General features: G+C 39.9%; 1 protein-coding gene across 2 annotated transcripts in view; it reads right to left on the bottom strand.

The window, feature by feature from the left end:
* NTRK2 (neurotrophic receptor tyrosine kinase 2) overlaps positions 1-20,222 on the bottom strand; it is a 359,712-nt gene that overhangs the window by 271,562 nt on the left and 67,928 nt on the right. For both annotated transcript variants that reach the window (XM_054501260.2, XM_054501261.2), the window contains exons 9-11: positions 16,655-16,690; positions 13,507-13,607; positions 6,486-6,585 (exon numbers count right to left, since the gene is read on the bottom strand). In XM_054501260.2, coding sequence (XP_054357235.1) covers positions 6,486-6,585; positions 13,507-13,607; positions 16,655-16,690 — 237 coding nt within the window. The remainder of the gene's footprint in view (positions 1-6,485; positions 6,586-13,506; positions 13,608-16,654; positions 16,691-20,222) is intronic.

Genomic DNA, 20,222 nt, shown 5'->3' with positions numbered 1-20,222 from the left:
GAAACCCCATCTCTACTAAAAATACAAAATTAGCCGGCCATGGTGGTGCATGCCTGTAATCCCAGCTACTCGGGAGGCTAAGGCAGGAGAATCACTTGAAGCTGGGAGGCAGAGGTTGTGGTGAGCCGAGATCATGCCATTGCACTCCAGCCTGGGCAACAAGAGTGAAACTCTGTCTCAATAATAATAATAATAATAATAATTACAAAAAGACTAAAGGGTTAAGTTTAAAAAATACACAGAGTAAAAAACTAGTGAAATAAATATTTAGAAATATGTTTACTACCTTAGAGCAGGAAAGATCTTCCTAAGCAAAACACAACTTAAATGGAAAAGATGGACAGATTTGCTTTTATAAAAAGGTAAATCTCTTTGGTTACCAAAAGACACTATCAAAAAGTCAAAAGACTAGAAGAAAATATGAGCCACAAATATCATGAATAAATAAATAAATATATATATATATAATTGGCAAAGTATATCTATAACTCAACAATAAAAATAAACATTACTCTTATTCTTCACATGATAAAGATACTTACATTAATTGTTAATCAATGTATCATTTAAACTCAAATAGCCAAAAGACTGATAATATTCAGTATAGATCAGAGTAATAAATGAAAGGGTATCCTTACATACTGTTAGTGGGAGACTAAATTGGAAAGGCATTTATGCAAGGTAATCTATTCATATTTAAACATATATATCTTTCCTCCTAGCAATACATTTCCAAGTATCTATCTTTATACAGAAGATATTATTTGAAAATTACTTGAAACAATTTTCTGAAAACTTGGAAAATATGTAAATGACCATTAAAAGAAGAAAAGTCAAATAAATCATAATTTGTCAATAATATTAACAACATTACATATTTATAGAGCAATTACTAAGTGCCAGAAACATTCCCAAGTGGTTTATATATATAAGCTCAGTTTGTCTTCATAACAGCCCTATGGGTTAGGTATTAGTATTGTCCCATTACAGATGGAAATACCGAGGCAAGAGAGGATGAGATACTTGCTCAAAGTCACATAGCTTGTAAGCAGAGCCAGGTTTCAGATCCAAGTAGCCTGATAGCAGACAACTGGGAAATATTATTAAATGGAATGTAGTAGATAGCTAGGTACTGATAAAGAAAAATCCACAAGGCAAATAGTTACCCCCAAAAAATGCAGAACAAGACTGGTATTATAATTTCCTTATGGAATCAAAAATGAAGCCATATATTTGATTGTTTACATACTATATGCACCCTATACAGTTAAAGAAAGTTACTTCTAGGACTGGAAATGGTCATGCAGAAGAAGGTGATGGGAACATCCATTTTTATGTTTATATATTTCTAAACTCCTTGAAATTTTGAAAAACAAGAATGCATTCCATTGTTACCATTCTAATTTTTTGACGGTATTTTTTTTTTAAAAAAAAAGAAGGAAGAGGGTGCATATGGAAAACAGTTTGTCCTTACAGATGTTTCTACAACTGTGTTTCTGGCTTTTGGTCACATTTTTCCTCTTAAAAGTTGATCCAAATATCTGTTAAACTCAACCTCTTAAACTTCCCGGAATTGTTTTCAGCTCATATAAAAGGCTTTAACCTTCAACCTCTTTAGCTTTGGCCCCACTAGGTTTATGACTATTTTTAAATAGGCAGATTTTTGGTTGCTATCGAAAGACACTCAGAGATCATTTATAAGAGCAGGAAGTTGAACTGTGGGCCTTGAGTCTGGACTTAGGAAAACCCAGATCTGCATCCCCAGGCAAGGTAGCTTTCCGGCCTTTACTAGTTGGAAACCTCCAACACTTAAGTAGGACAAATGAATGTGGATAGGGGAGTTTACATACAAGAATCAGAGGCTGCAGAGGAAATCTGTGCAGGCTATTAACACTGAACGAGAAGAAAGCTTCCTCTTCTAGTCTCTTCTACAGAGATTTCTTAGGGTCATTTAGATATTTCACTCTCGAGTGACAAAGGCTGCATTAGTACTCAGGAATTAGATATCATATGTGGACTTCCATCAGGAAATGTAAATAACACAAAACTGATAGCCGAAACTATTCTCCAGCAGGGTGATGAATGCCAAGCTCCCTCCTCCCTGCTGGCTCCCTTATATGTTTTGCAACCCTGTACACCATCAATGCCACAGGCAGGGCTCCCAATATGGAGCACCCTTTGAAGACTTGGCAGCCCTGGCGCTCCTCAATGCTTCCATTTTCCCTTCACATGCACTCCTACATCTTCAATGAAGACATGGAGCCAGGAAGCAATGCAAGAGCTAAACACAAGACTTGGTTACAATACAAGGAGAGCATTCAAAGGCATGGTTGCCTATTTCTTTGGCAATGGAGCTGTTCTGGAAAATTCTTTCAGCCCTACTTCAGTGAAAACTAAAATTAAAACAAACCAGAGGCAGCCTTAGAAGAAAAGGGATAATATTATGCATTTTCATATAGGGATATTGATACTGACATAGATTTAGATAGATTTGGTATACATTTTATTCATACATATTAAACATACGTATGAATAAACCCTACATGGATGGCCAACACTAACAGAAGGGCATTATTTGTGGCTTCTGCAATTATGGTAGCTACATATCAACCAAAAAAGCAATAGGACAGTGTAAAGGCACAGAAATGAACAAGGAAAAACTGACTGGGAGAAATTCTACCCCTTGACATCTTTATGGAAACAGGGCCGGGAGCTTATTGGACACTAGCAGCAAGAAGCTTAAACTCTATCAAGCAAGAATAAAACATAAATTCTAGGTTTACCGCAAGATATAATCCCCAATCTAGCACTTTGCCAACTTCAGAACTGAAAAAACAACATATTCCAAAACGATACATTCAAAGGTTGGGAGGTAGAAATTGAAGATGTTCACATGCAAAATAAAAAGTCAAAGTGAATCCTCCAAACTTAAACAATGACGATTGTTAAAACAGTGCGTGAAAACCTATATACCCTGAGACAAAACCTGGACAAACTGATCTCTTGTCTATGGCCATGACTCATATGGAATAACCAAAAAAAAAAAAGAGGTGGGACTTTGTCTCTTTTAGAAACTTAGAAAAGTCTCAGGTTCTTTCTTTAGTCACTCACAGTTTAGCCATCCTCCAAATACTAACTGTTTTCCAATTACCAAACTTAGGTGGACAGAGTTGAAAATCTTCTCTGATCATTCTGTCATTAATATGTATTGCGCGCCAACTCTGGGCTAGGCACTCAGCAGATAAAGATGAACACCACAAATATGAATGCTGTTGCCATGGAGCTCAAAGTCTGTGCTGCCTGTTCTGGAGTGGACCATCAGCATTTGGTTTATGATGAATCCACAGAACAAGGAACAAAACCCGATGAAGCTTACAGACCTGCAGACCCATCTTCAAAGACAACACCACAATTCACTGGTTGTATTTACAAATCCAAGTTTCACTCACTAGTTTGGAATTTAGAAATCACCTCCCCATGGGAGCAATACCACAAATAATGTTTGCAGGAGTAAGGAGTGGATCTCAGGCCAATCCATAAAGCTTGTGTTGCCCTGCATTCAGCTGTAGTGTGGTGACCTTAAGAGGTTTCTGGGGTTTGTTCCTCTGGGCCCTTCATATCAACAGCATTTAACTGTCATTTATATTCTCGAGTTTTCCATTACAGATTGAAACAGTCAACACTCGAAATAAGCCACGCATTGCTAGGGATGGGCAAAAAGCTGTGAGTGCCTATGAGTTAGCCAGCCACCTTCCTCCTGTCCCATCCGCCTCCAGCATAAGAGAATAAGGATGGGCTTAGACCCTCCCCAAAGATGCTTAGGAAGGGAGGAATAACATTCTGAACAGCTCATCTGCACAGCAGCCACAAGCCTCTTACATGGTGCCTAGTCCTGGCCAAAGCTATGCACAGTTCATACCGTTGTTACTAAGAAACCACAACTAATACATTGCCTGGTTATTTTCGGAAGCATAATAGTATTTTTACATTTTCTTCCCTTTTTTAAGACATATGTTTTTCAGTGGTAATCTCAGCTCTAATAGCACTTAAAATACACTGACTCACATTAATGTTTAAATACCACGTTTTACACAGTTTCATCTGCACTCGATGCATGAACCATATCTTAATTTCTAGATCCCCAAAGATATCAACTCGACATCTGACTTGCAAAACAATAACCCTAGATCGGGCTCTTTTTGTTCACATCATGCCCCAGATAGACACGTAGCTTAAAATAGAACAGTAAGCTAATCTAAAAAAAAAAAAAGTCTCGGAGACAAAATTTCTAAAAATGATTTTATTTGTGTGTAGGAATGAGGGAACAAAACATACAATATGTATAGTAGTTACTGCTGTAGGAAGCCATTTACTGGCTCTGTGGCAGGGTTAAGCACACACTTTCTTATAATTCATTAAGGATGCCCTCAGGTTATATGCAGAAAATGTAGACGCTTTAGTGGTAATCACCCCAAATTATCTAAATGAAATACTGTTTCAGCCTTAGTGCTGGAGTCTCAATATGCAACATAATTTTCTTCTCTGAAAGAAAATGTCTACGTTTTTTCTCCTCCATTGCCAAATTGTAAGGAGCAGGTTGCCATTTACTGGTAATTCTGCCAGTGGTTTTCCTAAACCAAGGGTGGGAAGAAGTTCCTAAATTTTGCTCCATGAATTCCCACTTAGCTTTTGCTGAGATCCCAGAAGAACCTGGATATATCCTCTCTCCAAAAAGCTCATGGGATGAAATATTTCAAACTAAACCCTTCAAGACCGGAAACTCTACTGTTAGTTGGTAGCCTCCAGTGAAATCTATGTTTAGAGACATCCAGTCCAAGTGCCTCTAAGGAAGGAAAGAACCTGATAAACATGAGAACCGCCAAATGCCATGGTAGGGTGCGGCACACACAGAACAGCTGCCTAGCCTGGGCCTGGGAGCAGTTGAGATATGGGGATCCCAAAATGTGTGCAAAGCTGTGGGTGAGTTTGGTTTGCGATGTCTCTACCAACACTTTGTCACACTCCGAAGGGGGCCTGGCAGCCCATGTTTACTGTAGAGAACAGTGATTCTCTACACTGTTGTGTAGAGAACACAACAACCAGGGCAAGCAGGATCAGTATTCTCCAGAAACTGTTAGAAATGCCAGCTGTCAGGTGTACACTAGACCTGCTAAAGCAGAAACTCTGGGGGTAGCCCAGGAATCTGTGTTTTCTCAAGTCCTATAGGAGTTTTTGGCACACAGTCAAGTTTCAGAACCACCCCACAGGATGAATTAAAATCACTGTGGGGTGGTCCCTCTCCCAAGCCTTATTATAATTGGAGAATGAAAGATCTTTCCTCCCCTGAAGAAACATCAAGGATCAGCTGGCCAAGCAGGAACCAGGATGAGGTTTTTGGAGTTATTTTAAGCCCCAGTTTACCACCACTCCTCCCTGTTCATTTCTGGCTTAGAAATGTTCACAGGCACCAACAAAGGGAAAAGAGGAAACATCAGAAATAGATCTGCTCTATCCCAGATGTCAGTGTATGCTGGGCAACTTATTGCTACTGAAACATTCCCTTTCAAGTAAATAGCAATATTAGCAACATTACCCATAATTCTAACAGACCATACAGATAAAGAAAATCCGCCTGACCTACTCTCCAACACAACTAAGACACCACTAAACCTTCACAGCATTCCCATTTAGACACTTTTAAATAGTGTCTATCTATGGGAGACCACACAAAATACAACACTAGCATATTATCCAATACATAAGTTTAAACTTCAGAGCAAATGGTTTTAAATCATTAAATCACTGCTCCAAGGCATTTTTTATGTAACAAGAAATTTACACAAGTTTTCCCTGTAAAATTAATTTTCCATCCTCTAAAAAAAGACAAGTTATCTATTTTGTGTCAATTAGTGCCTAATTTTTAATCCAGCCCTGCTAATTTTTCCACTTAAATAAAAAAAAATGCTATGTATTCACGAAGCTTCTACATACTGCTGATAGCTGTTCTTATTTTGCTTCATAACACTGTTGTTTAAATTTCAAAGAATGAGGATCTGGGAAAAGCAGCAACAACACCAAAAGCATACCACTGAAGATTTGGTAATCAAATGTACAGCAGAATAGACCTTTCGGCATAAAATACATGTGTCCAGGTTATCCTATCCCCACTGTGTCTCACCTGCCTTTCTGGAGCAAAAGAAACATCAAGTACTATTTTTTTGTCATATCTTTATTAGTCCCTTGATACTCGAGAACCCAGTTCTGTCTTCCGGGACAACTGTTCTCATGGAAAAGTGGGTAGTGCTGAGTAATCAACATTATTTTGCTCTGTCTTGATTTGTAGTATCAAAGCCTTGTTGCTATTTTTTTAGCCTTAAAACCTAATCATCATAAATCTAGCTGCTTCCTTCTTTAGTGGTAATTAGCATTAGTCATAAGCCAAAAATGATCCACATAAGAAGCTAAATAAACACAACCCTTCTTACCTTTCATGCCAAACTTGGAGTGTCTTGCCAACTTAAGCAGAAACAGCATTACCAAAAGGCAAAATCCCACCACAGACGCAATCACCACCACAGCATAGACCTAGAGAAAGGAAGGGAGGGTGGTTATAACCTTGCTAATTAGTTCCCTATAATCATATGGTGATGATGATCATGACGATGATAATGATACAGGCAGTTCATATTTATTGAATGCTTACCAGTTGTTCTTATAACAGCCTTACGTACACCAACTCACTTAATCTGCGACAACCCTATAGTGAAGTATGTAAGATCTATTATTATGCCTACTTTACAAATGAGAAAACATAAGTTAAAGCTTATAAAAATGGCTATCCAATTGGCATTTTAAAAATATTACATCTCTCTCTCCATCCATCTAAAGAGGGAGGAGAGAGAGAAAGAGACGTGGGCAGAGAAAAGGAGAGAGAGAATATGAAATATGAACAGCAAAATACTGGTGATTTTTCTGTGTGTGTGTGTGTGTGTGTGCGTGACGGAGTCTCACTTTGTTGCTCTGGCTGGAGTGCAATAGCACAATCATGGCTCACTGCAGCTTCGACCTCCTGGGCTCAAGGTATCTTCCCACCTCAGCCTCCTGGGTAGCTGGGACTACAGGTAAACACCACTATACCTGGCTCATTTTTAAGTTTTTTTTTAGAGACAGGGTTTTGCCATATTGCCCAGGCTGGTGTTGAAATCCTGGGCTCAAGGGATTCTTCCACCTACGCCTCCCAAAGTTCTGGGATTATAGGCATGAGCCACTGCATCCAGCCCGATAATTTTTGAAGCTAGTGAAGAATACGATGGGGTTCATTTTACTATTCTCTCTACTGAAGTGCATGTTTGAAAATTGTCCATAATAAAAGGTTATTTTTAAGGTTAGCTATTGTTGCTCTTAGAAGTCAGGGTACCCTGGGAACAGTGAGTGGCACTGGAAGGAAGCAGGAGGGCACTTCTGGGGTGAGTTCCACTTGTCAAAGCCCATTGGGTTGTACATTTATGATATGTGCATTTTCCCATATATATGATATAAGCCTAAAAAAGTTTCAGTAAGTTTAAAAATGTAATTGCCAGGTGTGGATTACACAAGTAAAGAGGGTAGATGTAGATATATGTGAATCCTCTCCCATCCTGGAGGTAGAGATGACAGAGGTACACATAGAAATGTGATCACTCTGCTACCATTGCTGCTGACCAAGGCATGATGCTCCTCTAAGCGCATCTTAACATTTTAGAGCAAAGTTGTCAGCAGCACTATGTGTCTCCTTCCAGTCTTACTCAGCCCAAAGTCCTGCTTCCAAAAACAGTTGGCTTCTCTAAACCAGGAGTTGGCAAACTTTTGCTGTAAAGGTCAGATGGTAAATACTTCAGGCTTTGCCAGCCTTGCAGTCTCTGTCGCAACTAAGGATCCAGCTCTGCCGGTGGAGCATGAAAGCAGCCAATGATGATATGTAAACAAATGGGCATAACTGTGTTCCAATAAAACTTTATTTACAATGGCAGCAGCTGGACTTGAACATAGTTGCCAATGCCTGCTCTGAGATGTCTTAGAGAGCCATTCTGGCTTAAGAATCTGCACAACAATTTTTAAGATGGATATTATTATCCCTATCTGTAGTAATCATTAATGCTGTTTGTCTAATATTTCTGGTTTTCTCTGTGTTTCTCTTTGTAGGATACATTTCCTGGCTTGCTTGTAGTTAAGTGGTTCATGTAACTAGTTGAGACTTGTGTCACTGCCAAGGTGTAGAACTTCACTTCTTGTCCAAGATCTTAGTCTAAGGCAGTGTTTCTCAACCAGGGAGGATAATGTTGCCATCCAGGGGACACGTGACAATTTGGTGTTTTCACAATGAGGGGGAAAGTACTACTAGCACCTAGTGGGTAGAGGCCAGGCATCATTAACATCCTACTGTGCCCAAGACAGCCCTCCAAACAAAGGATTATTTATCCCCAAATGCCAATAGTGCCAAGGTTGAGGAACCCTGCTCCACCTCCTCCATGGTGCTCTTTATCTCTGTCATAAAGAAAAAGGCTAACCTTTAAAAATGTGGATGCTTTGTCATCCACAGTCCTGGAACAAGGACAAGGCTGAACAGAGCTCCTAGCCAATATGCAAAATGAAGCAAGAAAGAAACCTTTGTTGTTTTAAGTCCCCAAAATGTGGAGGATTTGTTACTGCAGCAGAGCTTATTCTGACTGATATACCCATCTCATAGTGAGAGGCATTATAGGGTAGAGATTAAGACCATGGGTTTTTCCTGAGTATAAAATCTAGAGTTCTCACTCAGCTGCATGACTTCAGAATTACTTAACCTCTCTGCATCTCATAATCTTCATGTGTAAGATGGAGAATATAATTATTCTACTTTGTAGGTTATTGTAAATCCTCAATGAATTAATGCAGATAATGGGTTTGGAACAGTATCTACTACAATATATAATAAATTAATGATAGCTATGATGATGATGATGAAAAAACCAAGATTTACAAAAAAATTAAGTAAGCTGCTCACAGTCACACCTTCCAAGCTTGGAAGTGAAACCAAGTCTGCCCAAGTATAAATCCTGTGATTTATCCACTACACTGTCTCTGCAAAGCATGTGGTTGAGAATGAAGGCAGGGAAATAAAAACATACGGCTAATTCTCCCAGGACACCATCTTTCATGTCAGATGAGAAGAGCATTAAATAAGTCACAGAGCACAAAAAGAGGACATACAAAGCACTTGGCCGGTGTGGAGCAAAAGTAATGAGCATTCTCTTCTCTGGTACTTTAACTGTGAGTATATCTCCCCAAAAACGCTTCTGCAAATGTTTGAGTATAGACTTTTTTTTTTTTTTGAGACAGAGTTTCGCTCCTGTTGCCTAGGCTGGAGTGCAATGGTGTGATCTTGGCTCACCGCAACCTCCGCCTCCTAGGTTCAAGTGATTCTCCTGCCTCAGCCTCCTGAGTAGCTGGGATTACAGGCATGTGCCACCACACCTGGCTAATTTTGTATTTTTAGTAGAGATGGGGTTTCTCCACGTTGGTCAAGCTGGTCTCGAACTCCACCTCAGGTGATCCACCTGCCTCGGCCTAAGTCCTGGGATTACAGGCATGAGCCACTGCGCCCAGCCAATACAGACCTAACTCCGTCTCTGCAGCCTATATACAAACAGAATGGTAGCAACTCCTACAAAGCTAATTATGGATAAATGTAACCATTTCACTAAAGCTGACCTCATGACTTTGGGTGTTTTTTTAAAATCTTTATTTCTAACTAATATTTTCATGGGAAAGAGATCATAGTATTTTAGCTATAAGTTTCTTTACTTTATTATTAAATTGCAGACTTCTACAGATAGATGGAGAATACCTAAATAAACAAAGTCAAACTCCATTTGATAAATAAGAAAACTGCAATGGGGGAGGTTAGATGACGTGGCCTGAAAGTCCCCCAACCATGCAGCAGTACCACAGTACAGTCTCTTCCCTGCTTTGGACAGTCCTTAACTGGGATTTAGGAGTCCTAGATCCCTGCGTTCACAGGACATCTTGCTTTTACTGGTCATGACAGCTAGAACAGATGCTTCACTTATCCAATCTTCCACTTCTTCATTAGACAGTAATGCCTGCCCTGGCTTCTCTGCCTAGTTATAGAATGTGTAAGTCAACCTAGAAAATGGGAAGTGGGCTCTACTGCTGAAAAGCAGCTAAGGATCTGCAAACAAATACTTACAGCTACTGAAGCCATTCTAAATTTAAATCCTTTCGTAAACAAGGATGCCTTTGACAATGAAAAGAATAACTTCCTCAAAATGAGATTGTTTGAGAAATACAGAATTTTGTGTACCTTGCATGTGTTGAGGTGGTTTTTACACAGGAGATGAGCATGGGTGAGTTTGTTTGGTCAGTTGTTTGATTGGTTGGTTGGCTGCTTGTTGGGTTAGTTTTCATCTGAGGATATTTCTTAGGATAGAACAAGGGAGATCTGCCCTCCCCTGCAAATCCAGCAAAATGCCAGAAGAGCACTTGTTGGACCAGAAACATTTTTAACTTTTGTATCTGCTTCTTGGCTCTCAAACTCTTCTAATCTAATGATCCCTCCTGTGATCAAAAACTCTTTATATATAAAATATCTGAACCACACAAATTCTACAAAACACAATATTGCATCTCTCATACAGATTTTAGGAGCCTTCCGCAAAGTCATAATACACAAACTTACTGATCTTGCCTTCCAGCAACTATACTATAGATGGAGATATGCCAAGCAGGTGCCTAAATTTATCATTTGTATTTTAAAAACCCCAGAAGGCCAGGTGCGGTGGCTCACGCCTGTAATCCCAATACTTTGGGAGGCCGAGGCGGGCAGATCACAAGGTCAGGAGATTGAGACCATCCTAGCTAACATGGTGAAAACATGTCTCTACTAAATAAAATACAAAAAAATTAGCCAGGCATGCTGGCAGGCGACTGTAGTCCCAGTTACTCGGGAGGCTGAGGCAGGAGAATGGCATGAACCCGGGAGGCAGAGCTTGCAGTGAGCCGAGATAGTGCCACTGCACTCCAGCCTGGGTGAGAGAGTGAGACTCCATCTCAAAAAAAAAAAAAAAAAAAAACCCAGAAAACTAAAGTCAACATATAATTTTGTGTAACTGGGCTTAATACATGCTTCTTGGATTTCTTACGTACACAAACAACTTTCTTACACCCAGAAATATTAAGTGGATTGGTATAAAAATTAAAAACTAAAATGATTGCATACGGCAGGAAGCAGATACCATTCCCCAGCTGACTTACCATGGTATTTGTTCTTGCTGTTTCAATGTAATGCATATAGTCATCTACAGAAGCACGTGTGTTTGTATGTATATGTGTGTGCATGTGCATGCATGCATACCTCTATACTAGATACGCATAAAGTTGCAGTTGCACTGCATCTGTTTATGCACCTCCCATTTCCACTCTCGTGGCCTTGGTTCAAGTATATATCATATGTCTTTATTGCTCCACCAAACCCCTAATGGATCACCCCCTTCCAATCCCTCTGCCCTATACTGTTCACTGCAAGTCTAGCCAGTCTGCAAAATGTACTAGGTGCCTACTAGGTGTCAGCCAGTATTCTGAGGGCTTAAGAAGACAGCTGTGAAAAACACTGACCAGCTTGCCCCTACTAAGAGTCTTACTAGAGAATCTAGAGAAGAGAAAAATGCATTAAACAAACAAATAAATGGGGTCATTCCAGACAATGATAACTGCTCAGAAGAAAATGGAAGTGGGCAATGGCTGCATGCTGGCCACCTAGCTGAAGCCACATCATGGCCATCAGGAAGCAAATGCCTGGGACCGGGAGCCACAAATACAAAGAGCAGGACTGGAGCACTGGAGAAAGCATGAAAAAGGCAGGTGGCAAGCAGTAAGAAGAGCGTGGGAGATGAAGTCAGAGAGCTCGGGAAGGATGAGGTCACCCAGGGCTCATAAGCCACCATGAAGAGTGTGGCTTTCATATGAAAAGTTTTATTGCAATTGCAGTGAGAGGACTCTGAGAATTATAACCAAAAAAAGAGTGATCTGATCTGCACTTTACAAAGATCACTCTGGCTGCTGTGTGGGAAAAGACCAGAAAACACAAGGGTGGGAGAGGGAGATGGGTTAGGAGGCTGCGTGGTCATGCAGGAAAGAACAACCGAGGCAAACTTTCCTTGTAAAGGGCCAGAAGTAAGTGTTTTCCACTTTGCAGGCCATATGGTCTCTGCTGCAACTACTCCACCCCCATCAGAGCACAAGAGCAGCCACAGACAGTACGTAAATGAACACAAGTGACTGTGTTCCAGTAACACTCTGTTCATGGACAATAAAATTTTAATTTCACAAAACTTTCGTGTGTTATGAAATATCATTCTTTTTTGTTGTTTTAAACCACTTAGAAGGTAGAAACCATTCTTAGCCTGCAAACCATACAAAAACAGGTGGTGAGCTGGACTTGGCCCATGGGTCATAGTTTGCCAACCCCTGGGTTAGCCTGTGACCATGGCAGTGGAGGTGAGGAGATATGGACAGATTTGGAATTTATAAGGAGGCAGAGCTCACAGGAAGCTCTGTGTGCATATGACAGTGAGGAAAAGAAACAACTGGAGGAAGTTGTTGGGTTTGGACCAGAGCAACTGACCATAGACCCCTGGGATCACGTGACTTCCCTCTTCAATGGCTCTTCACTGCGCCATAAATCTACACACCTGAGACTCTGTGTCTAGACCTACAACCTGGCCACAATCTGTATCTCCAACCCTGCTGTCCTGCACACAGCTTACCCTCCAGTCAAGCACCTTCACGATGTTTCTCCACCTACAAGCTCCTGTTCACATGCCCCAAATGCCCTTCTCTTCCATTCCTGTATGTCAAAATCCCAACCCTCCTGCACAGGCCATGGAAAAAGTCTCTTGCCCCACAAAGGCTCCTCATAGTGTCCCAGCTACAAGGAACAAAACATCTGCTCCTCCACTTCTATCTCTTGTACTGCATTGCTCTGCTTCTATTTGCATTTGAGGTGCTAATATTCACATCTAGGGTCTCTGATGAATTCTAAACAACTAATCTTAATTTTGTTCATATGATTATATCCCCTCCACTGCCAGTCCCTTTCAGAAGCTACTGGATTCCTTACATCTAGTGAGCAGTCAAAGTTATATTAAAAATTTAAGGAGACAGGTATGAAGGTGTAGTCCCCGAATGATAAAGCTGGTTTCTTGCTTTTCTAGTGATACCCTTCTAAAGCACAGATAATTGAAACAGGAACCACTAACAACTAAAAGTGGTGCACAAAAGCAGCGAATAAGTCAAAGGCCATATAACACCTTTATCACTTTTGTTAAGCATTTTATTAATTCTTCCAACCTTTAACACCCTATTTATATCTGAACAATAAAAGTGTCTTATTGAAGCAGCTACATTCCTCTAACATGGAGGCATCCAAAATGCTCAGAACCAATTCAGACACCTATTTATTCCACTCACCGAGAGATGTTCCCGACCGGTTTTATCAGTGACGTCTGTGGAAGGGATTTCATTACTTCTGTTCGTGGTGTCCCCGATGTCATTCGCTGCAGTTCCATAATCTTAAGTGGGAAAAGGGGGAATGAGGAAGAACATGAAGCTGTCATTAAGCTGCCAACAAACACAAGGCCACAGTAAGAGCCAGAACGAAGCAAGACAAATCACAAAGATTCCAAACCCCTGACAGTCTGGCTGTGGAGGGACGTGACCAGGCTGCTGAGTTCAATCCACTGCAGCGCTGAGACTGCACAACGCCCACATTTTATTCAACCCAGACCTTTACATCATTGTCTTGTTGGTCAGCCCCAAACCTGGTCCAGGGATTTTTCTTTGCACATAAGCATATACCCCTTTATGGATGGCATATTTAAAACAAGTATGACAGGGAATCAATCATCTACGTGTCATAGATTTATAGACCCGGAAAGGTCTTCAGAGACAGAGCATAACTACCAGTTTTACAGCTGAAGAATATCAGTGGAGGAAAGTTACATGACCAGGTGAAGGCAAGAAGATGGCAGCGCTCACACGTGACACCAGACTTGAAATGAGCAACACTGATTTCCAGGGCAGGTGCAACTTATTTGCACAAAGGGCAGAAACGTAGGAGGATATGTGGAACAAGCATCAGTATGAAACTTGGGTCCACACATAAACTTTTTTGAAGAGTTCTGAATTGCCAATATTTCAGTTTCAGAATGATTAAAAGGTAGATCGACACAATACTTAGAATTGTTAATGCTCTGTTCTCATTTCACCAAGTCGCAAATGCAGTTGCTGCCTTCTGGATCAATTTTAGTCTAATTGGGTCAGGATAGAAATAATGACTGATTTTTTTTTCAGGGGTTGTCAAAGTTTTTATTAGCAATATCACATATAAAAAGTCTCAGAAAACTCTTGGTAAACTTATTGCAAACAATGAGGTTTATAATGTTTGTATTTTAATTCTAAATAGGTATACTGCCTTCAATTTCCATCCTGAAGAGGCTACCTTGTTAATGCAGCCCCAGCTAAACTTCTCCAGGTAGAATCATCATGCTGGCCTCAGTGCAACCAATTTAAATTGTATTTTTATTAACAATGTGTTCCTTTGTGAATAAAAAATAACAGAAAAAAGTCTATTTTCTGTGTGTTTACTGTTTCATTCTTAATGCCAAAACTACATTCTCATCATTTTCCTTTTGAATATCTTAAAACTTACTAATTTTAAACACTAATGGATGTCATTTATTTGTTTAGTTTTCCCTCTTCATGTTATAGCCAACTACATCTGCAGAATTTAAATCATTCAAGTGTCTATAGTTTAGTATCATGACATTTTGGCCAAAAGATCCAAAGTGGGATCTGAGGCTAACAGGAAGATTACATTTTTAAAGTCTTGAATTAACTGGGAAAGGGTCAAAAATGTAATTTTAAGATGTAAAACCACAATTCAAACATATTTCTCTGTGAAACAACTTGAGAGATTCTTCCTTTAAGCCGTATCAAGACAAATACAAACAAAACAACACACAAATCATATGCAAAAAATCAACCAAACCATAGCTTGGAAGAAATATGGCTTAACATGCACAAGCAGATAAAGACAATATTATTCCCCAACTTAAAATTAGCTCAGGTTAAATACACACGCATATAATAAACATACAGACAGGCTCATTTTATAGAAAAAATAAAATATCAATCAATATATATAAATATAAAATTAAAGAACAGAATATTTTACAGAAAATATATAAATATAATGTTTTAATCAATCTTTTAATCATTCCTAAATTTAAAGCAAGTCTTGAAATGTAGCCTTCCACTTCCCCAAACAGTGGCTTGCTGGCTTGGAAATCTGTTAAATATGGGTTTTCACACCTAGGAAAACATCCTTGGCATTCGATCAAAACAGCAAAGGATAGATGTGATATTCCATCAAAAGCTAATATAGGCCGGGCATGGTGGCTCACCCTGGTAATCCCAGCACTTTGGGAGGCCAAGGTGGGTGAATCACCTGAGGTCAGGAGTTCGAGACCAGCCTGGCCAACATGGTAAAACCCAGTCTTAACTAAAAATATAAGAATTAGCCGAGTGTGGAGGCACGTGCTTGTAATCCCAGCTACTCAGCAGGCTGAGGCAGGAGAATCACTTGAACTTGGGAGGCGGAGGTTGCAGTGAGCACAGATCGCGCCACTGGACTCCAGCCTGGGCAACAAAGTGAGACTCCATCTCAAAAAAAAAAAAAAAAAAAAAAAAAAAAAGGCTAATATAGTGGACTTTGGTTTCTTTCTTTCCACATTTCTGAGAGAATCCCATTTTTTTTTTCAAGGGGTTAAGCCTATCCACCTTCAGGGAAGCTGACTTAAAGTCTGGGGGTGAATTTAGCTACTGAAGGGATAATCCATCCCTCTTAGCAGTAATAAGGGCAAGAATGGACTATGACCCAATTGGGTCTTGAACTGGATACAAAGAGGGCTTGGCTCTTTGGGAAGTTCTCTTTCCTTGAGGACGCCTTCAGGAGCGCTTCCCTTTCTCCCATCCTTGTGAATGGCAGCAGCTCCCCCGCCACATTCTCTTGTAACCACAAGGGGACCAGTCTTCAGTGAAGCTGGCATGGTGGGCAAAAGAGTGTAGGATGAAGGGAACTTGGGTCCCAGATGACATGGTGGAGCTGCTGCTTTAACCAACCCTAAATCAAGCCGTACCTTTGAGGTTCCTGTCTGTGAGCCAAACACCTTCATTACACAAGAAACATCATTTTGAATTGGCTTTACTGTCATAGCCAGAAACTGATATACCTCCCTTTTCTTGGTAGCCATGGCTTTTAAACAGGTAATTAGTTCCCAATTAAGGAAATACGATGTCTGTTACAGCCAACGGAATGGATTTATTTACTACTTCCAAGAACAGGGTATGAGAGAGAAAGTGCTATTTACAGGCACTGTAAATGTCAAGGGACAATGGCCATCAATATTGAATGATTTTTTTGAAATACTATTTTGGCCTATGTAATGCTCAAAGTGTATATTTAACTGAGCTTAGAAGAGTCTTCTTTCAGTTGATTCACTTCATTATACACAAACATTTTGAAAAAGAAATGCAAAGTAGAAAACATGATAGCTACCTTCATAAATTACATCAGGATAATTTGGGTTTGCACCTAAAAGGCAAAACAGAGCAAAGATTGTAAGTATGCATTTTGGAGTCAAAAAATTACTCACCTATGCCAACTAAAATAAGCTAGACATACACTGAAGTTTTGCAATTGAATAGACTGCTTTTATAGGACAGGTAAACAAAACTTTAAGTTCTTGAGTTGTTCCACATTAACTCCGTTCCCCTCCCCAGTTCTCCCACTTTCTTCCCTCCAAAAAAGAAAAGAAATCACACACAAAAAAATCACAAATTGCTTTGAAAAAACTTCAGCAATCAATGAATTATTACCATTTTTCTTCTTTTGGTACTGTTTCTCTTATACAATTGGCTATTTTCATTGCAGTTTCGGTATTTTTATTCCAGAGACTGATAATTTTCGTACCACTTTTGTTATTCTCTGATGGTTTGAGGGTTACTGTTAAGTGTGTAGCAGGGCCATTTGCATTCAGGAGCATATTATTAACCACCCTGCATAATGCTATCTAAAGCACAATTTTATTCTCCACCTTATCTTCAGGGGAGTTTCTAAGGCTGAAGAAACCTTTTTTATGCCCTAACACAACAAAGAAAAATAAAATGTACTTCCTCTGTTGAAATCATTGATGTATAAGAAGTTATAAAAAATGGTATGTCAGAGAGAAATGTAAAAGTTATCAATTTAATTTTGGAGGATGGCTCTGCAGTCACCAAGATGATCAGAATATTCTGCTTTAAGGTATTCCTATGAGACTTGCCAAAAACATTTTTTTTAAGTCAGCATCAACAAGAACTGGTAACAAAAACAGTTGCTACTTATTCTCCAATCAGAGCTAACTGGGTCTCTACATGAAAGTCTACTTGGAAATGAAATTAAATTTTGTTTTAACATTTAAGTGATTGCAAAATGAATTTCCAAAGCTATTTCCTATGCTTTTAGTCCTCACTTGCCATGTGAAACAGTAAAACTTGTAAACCATAAAGCTTACTCAGTTTTCATTTCACTTCTGAACCCTTAGCAGGAAAATGCCATTAAAGTAAAGTGAAATGAGCCAATTTTCTGTTCATGCATTCCCCAGTGAATAATCAAGGTTAGTCTAAATGAAGAACCAAATAAAAGTGGCCCCAGTGTTCAAATTAGAATTGTAATGCATTTCAACTAGAAAAATATCTATTTTAGCAGGGAAAAAAATGAAATGAATGGCTGTGTACTTCTATCCAAGGATGCTACATGCTGCTGTATAGTGCATGCTTTGCACAACTCTAGGGGGCACCTTTAATGTTGTAGTCCATGTGAATAGCATCACCTGAAATTGTGCCATGAACACCCTGTGCACCTGTGCAGTCACATGTGATGGGAAATTGTGCAGTGCACACCCTGTGCACCTGTGCAGCCACATGTGATGGGAAATTGTGCAGTGCACACCCTGTGCAGCCACATATGATGGCACTTATCAATGTATGCAAAGTCATTGATTCCAGTAAATTTCAATCATATTTTGAAGAATTTTATTATCCCAAACACCAATTCAAACTCATTTTGAGTTACCATATGTGAATATGTCTTGTCAGGGTTGCTTATAGCTGTTATAACACTCTGAGAAGAGTCTTGAAAGCTTCCCTGTAGTTTGAGGGCTAACTCAATGAATAAAGCAGCAGCAAGAAGTCCCAGTGGCTGCCCTCCTGATGTCACTTGCAGGGGACTCAGTTGTCCTCTGAAGTCCTTTCCCTTTACAAAAGCCCTAGACCAAATGGAGTCCCCCTCACCATGGGAATTTATTACCCCTGCTGAAGGAAAGATTCTATAAGCCCAAGAGAGCAAGTCAGTCTTCAAAGTGCTCAGTAATCCATTATTTTAGAAGATTTCACTCGTCCCTCTTCCCGACATGCCTTTCAACACAATCTGAGATTTTCAACTTCAAATCCAGCCTTCCATGTCATCATAACTATACATTTGTCTTGCAGGAAGGTGGAACCTACTCTATTTCACAATTCACATTCACTGATTTGATTTATAATTTTTAAATATTTGGATATAAGTATGTGGGTCTTCATTTGCAGTAGGGAGGCCAACCATCCCAGACTGCCAGGAACTAAGAGGATTCCTTACAAGTTTTAAAACGGGGACACTCCCAGCCACATCCTTTCCATCTGCCCAGGACTGAGGGCTTTTTCTGGTTCTGGGGGTTTCACTGCTTAGCCTGGGAGGAGTTGGCCACTGATTTGTTCTCAGGCCCCCGCGGACCCTCCCGCATGTGAGAGAAGGGCCTGTGGTCACCATCGCTTTTATACCTACACCTCCATAAGAAAGTGAAAAGACTGAGGATTCAGAGTCAGATTTATCTCAGCTACACATTTAAACGGCCTCAGTGTCTATGAATAACATACAGGTTTAATCTGCCATGTTGCAGAACAGGAACACCCAAACACACTACCCACACGAAGCCCCTAGGAAGATCCAAGAACATCACATCTATTCACTGTAACAAATGTTAGGTATGGAAAAATGGGATTTGGGGTCCAATCGTAAATAAAGACGTTAGCCCATAATCTAAAAAACAGGCCAGGGCCAGGAGTGGTGACTCACACCTGTAATCCCAACACTTTGGGAGGCCGAGGCGGGCGGATCACCTTAGCTCAGGAGTTCAAGACCAGCCTGGGCAACGTGAGGAATCCTCATCTCTATTAAAAATACAAAAATTAGCGAGGCATGGTGGCGCGTGCCTGTAGTCCCAGCTATTCTGGAGGCTGAGGCACAAGAAGCACTTGAACCCGGGAGGCGGTGGTTGCAGTGAGCCGAGATCACACCACTGCACTCCAGCCTGGGCAACAAAGTGAGACTCTGACTCAAAAATAAATAAATAATTTACTTTAATTTAATAAAAAATAGGTCAGTGTCCATCCAGACTTATGCCTTTCCTACCAAGTTCACCAGCAAAACCGTTAGACCATATCTAAACTTTGTGAAAAGCACTATTTTTTCCTAACTTCATCCTCCCAGATGTATGACAAGTACTGTCACTTTACTTTTGCCCACAATAGCCAAATTTAGTGTAAGATTATGAAACTCGCAGAAAGACAATGTGAGACGAACTATAACAGAGTTGCTTTTATTTCTCCCAAGCATTCTGCACTACGTCTGACAAGGGTCTACTCACCACAACAAATAAACACTTCTCAGTATACAAAGGTTTGGTTAGACTGGCACATGAGAGGATAGAAACCTAACGTTTATGAAAAGTGAGGGTCACATTACTACAGCTGACCCCAGCTCATCAAGTATTTTGCTTCCAGCAACTTCCTAGTTTAGCAAAACCTCCCATGATATTTACACTCCAACAGTAAGGTAATTATTAACATCATTTTAAATGCCGACAGAAAAAATATATCACTTTCTTTTTAGACTTCTGGCAATGGTCAGATGTTGAAAATGTCTTGCCGTTTTTAAGTCTAATTTCTAAGTGGTTCCTTCATTACATACTGTTGCACACTGTTATATGCTAAAGTTAGGAAGCCCTGTTGGAGATATTCAGGACTAAAAGGTCACTGAGGAAAGACAA

Source organism: Pongo pygmaeus, chromosome 13, assembly GCF_028885625.2.
Source record: "Pongo pygmaeus isolate AG05252 chromosome 13, NHGRI_mPonPyg2-v2.0_pri, whole genome shotgun sequence".
In the NCBI taxonomy this organism is placed as follows: Eukaryota; Metazoa; Chordata; class Mammalia; order Primates; family Hominidae; genus Pongo; species Pongo pygmaeus.
This window is presented reverse-complemented; position numbering and strand designations above follow the sequence as displayed.